We start from the raw sequence: 14,018 nt of genomic DNA, 5'->3' as shown, positions 1-14,018 counted from the left end.
GAATGGCTTCTCTGAAAGTGACTCGTCTTAACCTTAAAGTTGTTCTGGAAGCAAAAGTGAGTCCCACCCAGGATACAGCCTAAGACGACTGAAAAGCTTCAGAGACTGCACCTCCCAAAAAAGCTCAGTATTGTAGTGAGGAGTAACCGTCCTTTTTAACATTTGATTCCGGCGTGGATGCACGCCGGTGTTACTGCCCACTGCTTGGTATTGCCCTCCGGAAGAGGCTGCAGCCCTCAGTTGCATTTATTAATAAAGAATACTTATTCGTATCTTTGTCTCCTGTGTCTATATGGGAGGAATTTTCTGCAAAAAATAAAATGAAGATGATAAAAAGAAAATACAATCTCCACTTTGCCATTTAGTTTCCAAAGACGCTGCGAATAAGAAGCTAAATGAATCGGCAGCTTCAGATAAGTAGCTAACTTAAGCCGCGTGTGACTTTGCCATTCGTTTGGGCGACACGGGCGACCATGGGCAAGAAACACAAGGAGAAAGGAATCGGCAAACGCACTGAGAAGCGCAGGTGTGGTCAGTAGCTCCGCCCACCGCCCCGCTCCGATTAACATATATTTGCATGTAGTGAACTTGAAAAAGAAAAGGCAAAGTATGAAATGAAAAGTCAAATTGGAAAATGGTTTTTAATTTTATTTTTTAATTTTTCACATCTGACTCATACATGAATGGAAATTATTAATTTTCATTTTGGCAGGATATTTGGAGATTGTATTTTCTTTTTATCATTTTCATTTCATCCCTTAAATAAGATGGTAAATAACTATAGTATTCCAATTTGTTAAAGGCAGTGTCGCCTTTAGGCGACATAGAAGACAAAGCTATAGAAGATAAATAGTCAAAAAATCAATAAGAAAATCAGTAGTCCTGCTTATTTTTTATTTAGTTTGATTTTTCAGTAGCATATTCTTGCTATTCATATAAAAATTAAGTGGACGCAACAGACGTTGATGTGTTTCCATAAAACCAAACCAAAAGAAAACATTTTAGGTCTAGAGGCAAGTAAGCATGAAATTATTAAAAGAGAGCTGACGTATTTTACACCTTTTCGTATATGCGCACTGCATTAACATCGTTACAGGTAAGGTTCTGCAAAAAGAAGAAAGAAGAAAATATAGTTAACAAGATAATGTAATGCAGTCACAACAGTGCGCCTCTATAATCGTCTAGCTACTGAACATGTCAATGAGAAGGTACTCTAGATTACTGCAGCTGTAAATATGCTGACGGCCAAAGTCTACATTCAGATTATTTCATTATTTTCGTACCACTTTGCAATAAGGCTCCCTTTTGACTATTGTAAATGGTAGTAACTCATTAATAAAAAGAAAACAGTGTTATAAGTTGTTTAAAATTGTCTATTAATAATTTACAAAGTATTACAACCTAATTAATAATCAGATTATAAACCATTCATAAACCCTTTACATGGGCAGCCTTATTGTAAAGTGGCACCATTATTTTTACTGCACTATAGAGATCGCAGTGCACTGATTGCGATAACAAGGCATATATAGCTCACCATGATCATCTTCCCGTCTTTGACCTCTCGGACAAACGTGGTTTCTTTGCCGTCCCACTTTTGAACTTGGACCAGTTTGTCATCTTCCAGGGTCACGGTAGACTATAATCAAAAGTGATTCAAGTTGTTCATTCGACTTGTTCAATTTGTAGTGGTACGAATGAATACTATAATATATCTACCGTAATACCCATGGTAGGTGCCCCACTGTCCTTTCGAATATGTTCATGCCGATCCTCTGTCTACCGTATTATATCCGAGTGCTTTGACACCTGCCACTCGAATGCCATATTATCAAGAATACTCCTCAACAAGGTGACAACTCTATATAAAGCCATTAAATGTATAGTAATTTTGTATATTTACTGCATGTAGGGGCGGTAATACGGAATTAAGCACTAGTAGAGGAAAAAGTAAAAATGCACTTACTCTGCATTTCCTGTCGTCCGGTGTTGTCTCTTCAAATTCTTCTCCCAGAATGAATGACATTTCGTTGTTTTTGAACGTACTCTGGGTTTTCAGGACGACCTTGTCTCCATCCTCACTGATGATGATTGTGGGCTTCGTAACGTTGCCAATTTGTCTGAGGGCAAAGCCCACTCCTATTGATACAAATTAAACATGAAATACCAATTACTCTCAAAATCAAATTTTCAGAACATAGAACATATATTGTGCTCACGAATGTCATCTTTATAATATTTGCAATGTTTGCATCGGGAAAAAACTCACCAATCGCTTTCATATACTCGTCAAAGTTCTGACTGTCTACAAGCTTCCAAGTTCCACAGAACGCTTCAACCATAATGACAGCTGGAATATGTACTAATACTAAATGATAGCAAAAGGCAGTGTGATGCCTGCGCGGTACGCAATCCAAATGAACTGTATTGGTGAATTTTTTCCCATTTCTTAATTTAGAATAAACGCATTAGTATGGACGTAGACGGTGATACGCTCAAATCAGTGTGTCTTTTCTGATTGGTTCCGAGCTCCATGCGTGTGAATTACGATTGGTTCATGCAGATGGCGAGAACGGGTCATTGATAATTTATGTCAGTAATCTGATAACAGTCGTTCGTTTAAATTTAATCAATTATTTCCATGAAAATTAGTATAAATTATTTTTACTCTTATTTGAATAAAAGTATTGCAATTTTATTTTATCTATCAAAACTACATGCACCGTGTGTTTCTGTTATAAAAATAATTCACATTTAAATCTAGAATCAAATATGTATAAAGAGTCATATGTGCATGCAATGTGTCTAAGACAATAGATCCAAGGGTATTTTAAATTAATGTAACAAATATTCATCTCTCAGCACTTCACAGACCGTGTTAGTTCCATACGAGGATAATATAGACTTTAACTGTATGCATACTTCCACTGCCCTCTACTGTTCGCATTTTTTGTCCTCCTGCCTTTTTTTCCCCAAATGTTTTTACCGTCTTAATACTTTGAGAGACTGTGTTACTAGAGAACACAGTGGATGATTATTTCAGTACGTTTAAGGTGTTTAATAAAATAGTTGCCTGTTTACTTAGCTGTGGGTAGTGGCATTTGCCTTTTGCATTGTGTCTAGTTTCTACGAAAATCATGCCCAGGTGTGGCTGGATGCATTCTGGTCAGTTTGAGCCAGTTTATTTATTTATTTATTTTTGGTTTCTCTTTCTATTAACTGAATTGCTTTGGCAGTGTTAGAGCTGTCCTAGTGGATTTTTGTACGACTTTGCGGTGTTCAAACACTTTTACCTTGTCAGCTTAATTCTTTACTCGGGTTTATGCTTATACAAACACGTACACTGTCCAAATTTATGAAGTTATGGATTTTTGGCAGAACTGCCAAAGGCGGCTGTTTATGCCCCAGCCTTCACCGGGGGGCAGTTGAGGAAGGAAGATGAGAAATGACAACTAGGTTAATCAAATTTTAATTATGGCCCGAACAAAGTTGGGCCGGTGTTCTGTCGAAAAATACTACCTTTCGAGACGTGCTATCGAGCCTTTCTGCGCATGTGCAGTTCCACCGTCTTGGGATAAGGGTTAGGTTTTAGGGGTTAGGGTTAGGGTTAAGGTAAGGGTTTTAGGGGTTTTAGGGGTTTTGGGGGGTTAGGGTTAGGGCTATCGATTAGCACTACGGTAGCATTTTTCGACAAGGTAGCATATATCGACAGAACACCGGCCCTGCCGACACAGTTAGCGTTCTCATGTGACAGCAGATACAGGTATGAAACACAGACGCACAACTGAGGACTTAGCGATTAAAGTACACAGAGCAGCCTTTTCAAATCTGTGTTTCAGCCTAATGATTGTAACTGCTGTTTTTTGTGTTTTCCTCTACTTTATAGCTTGCTTTCTTCGTAAGTGTATATTATTTAAATCGAATTTGGAAGTACCATAGACAGAGAAAAATGAGAGCGAAGCCTATGATTAAATACAAACCTTAGTCTAGACATGTAACACAAATACGTAATATTCACAATACTCATTGTTAACCAAAAGAAAAACATCATAAACTATAGAGTAAAGATGGTTGAAAGCAATATCACACCTTTTATGATTAAATAATGGACTGCCACAAGTATCCAGTTACATTTTTGAGATGCCAGTGGAGCAGAAACTGGGCTGACAACTGCACCATTACATCAAAAGATATCAAAGGGCATTGTAAATGGCTGTAATTAGCACAGTCTCATGCTACAGGGGCGAAAAACCGCGCGGGCATATTTCAGCAGTTCTGTTATGGCACGTACTGTCATTATACTCAGGTGCATGAAAGCCTGCCCTTTTAAATATTGCATTCTGCAGATCGTGAGCTATTTTCATCTACTAACCAGGACCACACAACTTCAGTGGAAATATGTCACGTGTTACAATGAATCACGATGATTAAGCAATATGTGTTTTACCACCAAACCCCTTACACAAATCAAAATGCTTACTTAGTAAAGCAGGGACTTAGACCTATAATTACGTAGCCACTGTTATCTTACTTGATTGCTTGATTAAAAATATGCATTCATAGAAAGAATGCAGCTTGTGTTCTTGATAGGGTTGCATTGGTACAAGAGAACAAACTAAGTTGAAATGTTTACAGATGCAGTAACCGTGAATTGACGGCATGTAATTTCATTAATCCATAAGGTGGCACTGCAGAGCAAGGACTGCTAATGTCGAGATCAGTCCTACTACAAAATTTGTCCATGATTCTATGATTCTAATCTTCTATGTCCAGAGTCGCGTAATATTATATATAAGCATAGGCTATATATTTTATGTGCAAAAGAAGATGCATCAGTTGTTAGCTAATAGATGACAATGAATATGTCATGCTTCTTCAGGTTGGATCTTCTAAACAACATTTTAAATGGTTTAATTCTAAATCTTACTGCCGTCCAGTAAGATTTTAAGTCTTTGTGATCACGACTGGCACGTATCCTACGTGTCCACGTACATTGTGATATAACCTTCTACCGGTTAGTGCATTTCCTGATCACTGTATATTTTTGCATTGACAGTTGTGTGATATTCCCTTGCAGACATACATCTTGCCATCATTAGATATGCCGGTTATAATTTCCCATATGGTATTAATTTTTAATATGGCGCCATACTCTAGCATAGCTGAAACGACAGCTGTGATTGTGTGTATAATGTAAAAAAAAAAATCTTAATGTTTAATTCATTCTTTCTTTAAATATATATGTAATATATTTAAAATTCACAATGTTGTCCATATTAATTTCTATCTGAAATCTATGTGGCAGTTATAATGTAATATGTGCATATAATTATAATAAATGTATTGTGTGACAGTTACAAACCTGGAATTGAAAAATTGCGGAAGGGAAACTGTTTCTAGAACCTTTATCAAACTGCTAACTACTACCAAGTGTTATGAGGGCCTGCAGCCATAAACCAGGGCCGCTCAGTCTCCATAGAAAAGAGTTTTTTTGCTATGTTAAACAGAACAAAACAAAAGAGCAAACAGTTGAAATAAGATTTTCTATGGCGACTCAAACACAGCATCATGACATAAAAATGACATCATCTCCTAATTTTTCTACCAGTCTAAGTCAGTCAGATGCCCTTTATTGTTTTGGCACAGCTTACACAAAGTATCTGTGCTTTTACTATTATTGTTACTATTATTTCACTGAATTCAATTGCATGACAGGTAATGATATTTTTCAGCCTTTCGCCACACTGTAGTGTTTTACTTTTGAGAGGGAAGAACTTATAATTTATAATTAGCACACTAACCTGGGTGTTACTGTACATCCATCTGATAGAAATTTACCAGCAGTTTTACTTTTTTTTCTTTCAGGGGATGAGGAATCTAGCCACAAAAAAACTGGCTGGGTAGCGGCTTGGGGGGAATCTGCAACCAACAGAGACTGCTGCCCCAACCTTAGAATTAACAGACGTCTGATCCACACAACTGGTCAACTCAACTAGCTGAGCTACTGCAAAAAAAGAATGGGGGGTTGATGCGGGGGGTCCAAAATTCAGCATTTTAGTTTTGACTTCAAAATGCAAAAAAAAAACATAAAGAGGCCTAAAATGATACATATAAGATATGTATAATAGTTATAATTTTTCTGATTTCTTGCTAAACCAAGCATCAGCTTCTTATTTGTGACATTTTGGGGATGCTTTGGCCATAACTTCAGCATATTCACCACATTGGTAAATCAATCTAAAAAGCTTCATCTTCCAGCTTCAAGATTCGCTTCAGTAGTTCAGTGTCATCGTGTACGAAAGCACAATTAGACTGGGTTCACAATGAGATTGGGTTTCAGATGACCTTTGGCCTTTCAAAGAAACCATGTCATAAGAGTGACTATTTAATCCGAATCAGATGTGCTGTTTTCTGTTTTATGTCACCGAAAGACATCAGAATAATCAATGGATTCGTTGTTAATCTATCACCAATAACCCATCTGCTTATCCTGGCCATTTAATTCAATTAAATTCATTGCAGTGGTTAGGGCTGTTACCTCTCACCTCTGGGACCAGGGTTCAAGGCTCTGGCAGGTTTCCATAAGTTTGCATGTTCTCCCTGTGTCATGATGGGGTTTCCTTGGGTACTTTGGTTTCCCCCCACAGGTTAATTGGAGTTACCAACTTGCCTGTTGGTGTGCGGCCATAGTGACTGGTGTGTGAATATGCCCTAGATGGGTTCGCATGCCATCCTAGGTTGTTCTCTGCCTTGCACCCATAGCCAGAATAGGCTCCGGACCCCCCACCCCGACCCTGAATAGAACAAGCAGTTTCAGAAAATGGATGGATAGTTGTGACTGCCTTTCATATTGAATAGATGATATGGGTGAAACGGTCTGTGAAGAACAGAGAAGCTGCTTTGGTCTGCGGACTCACAGGTATGTACAGTATACAGACCAAAATATGACCACTTGTGAGTCCTTGTCTATCCGAAGAATGGTTCATTCTCAAGAAGAATCTGATGTCATATAATCGAAGTTGCTTATTTAGCCTAATTTACTCAAGAGCTTTGCTAAAAAAAAAACATTTTTGCAGGGTTGTGGGAGCCATCAAACAACAAGTGAGAAGTTTTCACTCTGAAAATTCCCTGAAAAACAGCTTGACAGCCTTTTCCAGAGCAATTCCTGACAGCTTTTATAATATGTAAAATTAAACAAATAACTAGGATGTACACTAAGTATTTTTTTTTTAAAAAAAAGCAACACACAACTTTGTCATTTTCTGGACACTGTTACACTCAGTGCTCATTTAATTTTGCACATAATAGAGAACATATTTTTGGACTTGCTAAAAGAAGAGACTGGTTATATTCACTTAGACGGGAGCCATCCTTTGGCCAAATAGCCTCTCTGAGGGAGATAGATTGCCAGAAAGTGAAATAATTTCTATTTCCTTACAGATATTAACTTCTTGAAAACTTCCCCCCATGTACAAAACTTAAATTCTTTTAAAATCATGAGCGGTAGTAAGAATTGCATTTACAAAAGGTCTGAATTCTATACAGGTATATACCATTGGTGTTTCCAAAACAAGGGGGTTAGATTATGAAATACCAGCAATGAAAATCTGACAATCAGTCATCCTCCACAGTTCAAACATGAAGTCTAAAAACAGAGAATAAAGGCAGAGACGACAGAGATTGCAGAAAATGCTTTTGAAATGGGAGTAGAATGATTTCCTACAGCACAGGAGTAAAATATGAAAGCATGTAGCGCAAAAGGTCGTGGTTCTATGAGACCACAGCCAGAATAAATATTAGCGCATTGTTACCAAGCTTTGCTATGGTTACCGAACACCATACTTTTGAATCACTTCTGGATAGCGCACAAATAAATAAATGAGTTCTTTTTATGATTTATACTTTTGGGAAAGGCAACCATAACCTCATAGAGAAATTACATTTCAAAGATATTATTGTAGATGAAGCATTTTTTGAGAGACAAGTCCAAGCATGTTACATTCAAGACGAAAAGTAATGACAGTTTGACTTTTATGTCTCATTGTTCTTGTTTATGGAAACATAAAATACAAAATAAAGCAAAAAAATGCTAACCGAAGAGAGTTAAAATCATTCATAAATTTTAATGCATTTTAGTTTCACATAAATGTCCATTCATGAATCCATCAGTCTTCCAAACACTTAAACAATACATGGTGGATATAATCCATTCCTGGAAAAACAGGCATCTTTCTCCTGGAATCTGAACCCACACTTTTTGGTCACAAGTCAGAAAATAGTGTAATTTCACACAAAGCCCATTAACAGGTTTAAAAGGGAAATATGAATTCAGTTTACTTTAGCAATTTCATGCATACAGAAGGTCTTCTGAAAGTGACGTGTTTGCATTAAGGGAAATTAAAGGGGAGAAAATTTGCGTGGAGATTGTAAACAGCACTTATATTTATGTGGAGGAACGTGACGAGGAAAACAACACTCTTCCCATCTGTGAATCGCTTCGCTGTGTAATGGATCAATGATGGCCTCACATGACAGATATGAAAGAAGGAAGAAGGTTTGCAGGACAGAGATGTTTATGTCCATCTGTAAATGTTAAGGCTAGTCAGCGAGCGAGTCTGGCGGAGAGCTGTGGGCTATGGAGCAAGTGCATCATTCAGGCTGTTGTTTTATAACAAACAAATCAGTCAAATGTCGGACATCTCGCGGGGCTGAGGACCTGGGCTTACGGATCAAAAATGTCCGTAAATTCACAACCCAGGAGGTGAACTGCTTCTGTACCTTTAAGTAAAGCACTAAAATTTAAACTAAAATTTGTAGTGCAGCTCCTGCTCCAGTACTGCTTACACTTACCTCGGCATTCATTGCAAGCTCAGCCTAACTGTATGTACTGCATGTTCAAAGCATGTATGTACATGATCTACCATTTGCCTCACTTGTATATCACTTTGGACAAAAACGTCTCCTAAATGTATAAAATGCAAATATGAAACATAACCTGGAAGACGACCGGCCAAATTGGCTTAAAATGTACCAGATCTTACCATGATCTTACGATGTCAAGTAGTCATCATACATGAATCAACAGCACTTTTATCTTTATATGCCTGTATAGTGGTTGGCATCATATAAGATAAATGCAGACAACTCTCTAAGAACAGAAATGTATAAATCTACCTGAAACACCCAGAAAATACAGATTATCTGTTAAAAATAAATGTGATAATAGTATTGTGCAACCCAAATCTTTTTTTGTCAGCGTGATACTCATCCATCCAAGTACATTTTATTAAAGATAAATTATATAGAAAAAATAGGTTGGTGACATTTTTTGTGCTCTGTAGGTGTGGGCAGTATCACTGAAACACCTTTCTGAATTACATTCATGTATCTCACAGATGCTTTTGTCCCAGTGAAATACAGGTGAGGAAAGCTTGGGGTCACTAAACAGGGTCATACTGCATCTATCAGGATCAGACCTTGCCTTGTCGTTTTCCTGCCTGGCCAGCAGGTGTCGCTGCTCACCCCTTTACTAGAGTTATGACCCTCAACTTAGCCTTGTTAGTCCTAGCCTTAGTGTTTGAGTTGTTAATAACCCGCACCTGTCCCTTGTTGCCCCTAGTCTTTAGTGTTTGGTTAATTGTTTATGCCCGCACCAGTTTCTTGTCTAGCTTTGTCACCATTGTATATATGTGCCTGGTCTTGAGTTTTTACTAATTCTCATTCTGCCTTCCTTCCTTTTTGCTCAGCTCCCTCATAGTCCCTTTTGGTTTCTGGTCCTGTGGGTTCTGTTAATAAAATCCCTTTTTGTCAATATACCGCACTGTGGACCGTCCCTCCGCCATTCTTCACCATAACCTTACTTAGGTCTTACTTAAGGGTACCACAGTCATATGATTACTCTGCCATCCACAGGATTCAAACCCATTCACCCACACATGGGCACCAATCCCTAACCCAAGCTTTTTTAAAAGCCCCTCCCTGATGGCTGATTGGCTATTGGCTTCCATGTGACACATTAACATCCCAGAATAGCCCAGAGAATTTTTCCAAAGTATACTCTCAGAACTTCAAGACAATAAACATTTAAACCGCCCCATATTATAGGCTATTTAATGTTTTTTTTTTTAAATTTTTTTAAAGTATATAATCATTAAATAATACCTGGGGTATTTATATGGCTCTTACCACTAAGATAAACACAACTTTTATTTTGCAGTTGTATAAAAACTTCAGATCAATTAGCAGCAGATGAAAAGACATGGTCCACATGTGGCCAGCAGAATTTAGCCCAGACATATGTTATTATTTATCTTTACAAAAATGTTAAATCAAAAACTAAAAACAGCTTCGTTACATTTTTCCATGTTATTCAATGTTACTTGGGCAGCTTGTTTGGGCTCCATTACATTTACAGGTGGTAAGCTATAGATTAACTGTGAAACAGTAATATTTAAATAGGCTGAAGGCAGCATTTTGAAGTTCGGTTGCTGCTTTTTGCAGAAAATAACTAATAAATGTAGCGTGACCTAAGTCTACATCACTATGAATCCCTGTTATTCATTCTCTCCACAGGAGTTGGTCTGTACCCCACAGGCTAATTTTCACACAGAAACAAACAGACATGCAATAAAACCAAGGAAAGGTGTTGAGAAAAAAAATTCACAGTGGTCCTTTGATGAAAAGTTCACAGTTTCTATAAAGTGTATATAGCTAAAGTAAAACAAGCTTGTTGTCGACACGCATTATATTACACTCCTGAAACCAAAAACAGTGATGTGGCAGTCATATAACTTTAATATAACTTTAATGTAACAGAATTCTGCAGTACCACAACAAAGAGTGGCAGCAATAGCAGTAATTTTATGTTCCTTCACAAGAATACATCTTTCAACTTAAATATTATTTTATTAAGCTTTGTTTTAAATTCCCTCAAATTTAAAAGATGACTGAATTCTTTATTAAACTAGTTTCACATTAATGTGTTAACATTTATAACACAATTCCCAATTGTTACTTTGCCTTATCACAGATGGCATATTTTTTCCAAGTTGTTGGGGACTCATAAATTAAGGGAGATTAAAATGTAGATCATCAGGGAGATAAAACATTGCCTTTTGTTATGGGAAAACTGTTTTTTATTTTCTAGACACATTTGGTGTTACGGCCAACAATTTCAGCCGGGGTGGATTTTATCCAGAACACAATAACAAAACAACATGGTTAAAGCTGTCGGAACTCGCAATTGAACACTGGGTTCATTAGTGAATCTCTTCAATCAATACCAGGGGTGAGCAATCTTATCCTCAAATGACCAGTGTGTATGTGGGTTTCTGGGATAATCGTTAGCTCAGCTATTCAAACCCAGGCGTGAGAACTCTTTAGCCAATCAATCCTCTAATTAATCTAATTAGGGAGTTGCAGCGAAAAGCCGCCCTTTTTGGATAAGATCGATAAGATTACCTGATCTACATCAAATTAATATCTGCAAGAAAAACTGTTTGTTTGTGTAGGGAGTTAGGAAGGATATTAAAAGGCTGTTACAACTGAAAATTCTGCTTTACATTCATTCAGAATTCAGTATGTCAAAGTCTGTTTACCCTATTCACTTTTTCCTAAATAAAATCAATTGCTTATGACAATAGATTGAAAGCCAGGTGCTTTAAGTGATGTTAATAGCTAGAATCCCTATGTTACATGCAGACGTCAGCTAATTTTACACACTGCATGTAGTAGACAGTGTACACGGAACTTTGCCTCACAAAATGACGTAAACTTAATACATTACCAAGGGTTTAATCTGGAAAGCTATAAAAACAGAGATCTCAATCACATAAAAACCTTTATCAGTTTTTAATTATCAACAATAAATGCAGCACAGCTGTGATGGGTTGGCGCCCCACCCTGAGTTGTTTCCTACCTTGGGATAGACTCCGGACCCCCCACGATTCTGCATAGGACATGCGGTTACATCGAATGGATGGATGGAAATATGGCTCATAAATCTAAAATAAATCTCAAATACCTGCATTGACACATATACTGACATTCCAAAGAAGCATCATCCTAATGAATCAGAGTTAGGTGTAGTAGTGCAAACATTTTTTTGTTTGTTAATAGAATATTATATAAATGTATATAACATAAGGTGAACCTGTCGCAATAAATAGCTACTGAGGTGCCATACATTGGCTGTACGGTGATGTATAATTTAGAATCAGTTTTATTAGCCAAGTATTCATGCACACAAAGAATATGACATAGTGTATTTGCTCCTAATAAACATAGAACTAAAACAAACAAAAAAAAACGCAAACCAAACTAAGCTAAAACAAAAACTAAACTTATACCTAAGTTTGAAGGGATAAGGATGATAAGCAAGGATATTATATATTATAAAGATATATAAATGTATAGTAAAGTTCAGAGGTGCAGTAGTCCGGAGGTAGTGTTGGTCAGGTATTGATGTGGTGCTTCTGAAAGATCAGAACGTTTCCCTCAGGGCAGAATTTTGAGTTTGTGGCCAGGGTGGGAGTCGTCGGCCATGATCTTGCCAGCTCGCTTTTTTGTTCTTGAGGTGTGTAGTGAATCAGTGGGGGTGAAGTGAATGACCTTCTCTGCTTCTCAGATGATGCTGAGCTGAACCAACCGTGAGGGAGGACGTGAGAACTGATTCAGTGGTAGCTGTATAGAACTGGACCAGCATATATTGTCTGTGGAAGGTAAGAGCTGCCACAGCAAAAACATCCTCTGCTGACTCTTCTTGACTATGCAGTCAATGATGATCTCCCACTTAAGGTCCTTGGAGATAATATTTCCAAAGAATTTAAATGACTCCACAGTAATACTGTCGATGGGGAAGGATTTCCAGAAGTACACAACCTTCTCCACTACCTTCATGGTGGCAAGCTCCAGGTAGTTGCTGTTGCACCAGAATGCAGCTGAACCACTGTATTCAGACTCGTCACTGTTCTGGATCAAACCTCTCATGGTGATATCATCTGCAAACTTCAGGATCTTAACAGAGGAGTTAATGGTGATATGGCCTTATAGTAATCCCAATGCTGAGCATTTCAGGTCCAGAAACTACAAATCCAGATTTTGTTTCAACCAACCAGCTGAGCATAAAGAGTTACAGTCACAGAGTACTCAACTGGTTAGTAGAAACAGAATCTTGTTCTGGATTTGTAGCTTCTGGGCCTGAAATGCCCAACACTGAGTAATGCTGTGCTGAGGGTCAGGGAGCAGGAGGTGTGTCTTCCAAGCTTTATATGCCGCCTCCATTCTGATAGGAAGCTGGTGATGATCCACAGACATAGAGATTCTGGCAGGGACAGTGGGGTGTGCTCGGAGTGAGGGAACTCAGGGACAACGGTGTTAAATGTCAAGCTGACGTCTACAAACAGAGCTCTACCATAGATTCCCTGATGGCCCAGATGTTGAAAGATGAAACGCAGGCCAAGGTTGACCACATCAGCTGACCCATAGGCCCTGTGTGTGAACTGCAGGGGGTCAAGTAAGGGGGTCTCTAAGCTCTTTGAGGTGAGCAAGCACAACTCTTCCAAAAACCTTTATGACTACAGCAGTCACTGTAACCGACCTGTAGTCATTAAGTCTGTGAATGATGTTTGGCTTTAAACAGCATAACTGACTTATCAAGTGTCTTATTTTCTCATTGGTATTTTCCCTAAATACAAAGTCAAAATTAAATAAAGACATTTTCTCCCTTGTTTCACTTCTTTTATAATCTAGCAACATTGCACGTTATGCTTCAGAAGGTTGTTTCGAGACCTCCCCTAAGCTCACAATAAAAACTAACTAAACGTTCTATTGGGAGAGAGTAAATAGGCTCACAGACCTTTTATATGTCATGTCAGCTTGTTACTATATTGTTTTTCCAGTTTATAGTGCTCTAATGGCTTTACCCTCAGGGCCGCGTGAAACAATTCCAACAGACTCCAAGCCAGAGGTAATTCACTACCATTTACACACAAATCCCTGCATAATACCATCCAAAGCTA

General features: G+C 37.9%; 1 protein-coding gene across 1 annotated transcript; it reads right to left on the bottom strand.

Annotated features, from left to right (window-relative positions):
* Nucleotides 1–880: 880 nt before the first annotated feature.
* fabp7a (fatty acid binding protein 7, brain, a) lies at nucleotides 881–2,438 on the bottom strand. Its single transcript, XM_023839089.2, has 4 exons — nucleotides 2,270–2,438; nucleotides 1,967–2,139; nucleotides 1,538–1,639; nucleotides 881–1,104 (listed from the first exon to the last, which is right to left on the bottom strand). The coding sequence occupies exons 1-4, from the start codon at nucleotides 2,340–2,342 to the stop codon at nucleotides 1,054–1,056; spliced, it is 399 nt and encodes a 132-aa protein (XP_023694857.1). The 5' UTR covers nucleotides 2,343–2,438; the 3' UTR covers nucleotides 881–1,053.
* Nucleotides 2,439–14,018: the final 11,580 nt, after the last annotated feature.

The sequence above is a fragment of the Paramormyrops kingsleyae genome, chromosome 14 (assembly GCF_048594095.1).
Source record: "Paramormyrops kingsleyae isolate MSU_618 chromosome 14, PKINGS_0.4, whole genome shotgun sequence".
NCBI lineage: Eukaryota > Metazoa > Chordata > Actinopteri > Osteoglossiformes > Mormyridae > Paramormyrops > Paramormyrops kingsleyae.
Note: the sequence above shows the minus strand (reverse complement) of the source record. Positions and strands in the feature narration are given on the sequence as shown.

Bases quoted from the DNA above. Each gene is read 5' to 3' on its own strand.
- fabp7a (XM_023839089.2), bottom strand. From the start codon at position 2,342: ATGGTTGAAGCGTTCTGTGGAACTTGGAAGCTTGTAGACAGTCAGAAC. The intron at 2,140-2,269 runs GTGAGTTTTTTC...TTGTATCAATAG, and splicing joins CGAGTATATGAAAGCGATTG to GAGTGGGCTTTGCCCTCAGA. The intron at 1,640-1,966 runs GTAAGTGCATTT...TTTTGATTATAG, and splicing joins CGGACGACAGGAAATGCAGA to TCTACCGTGACCCTGGAAGA.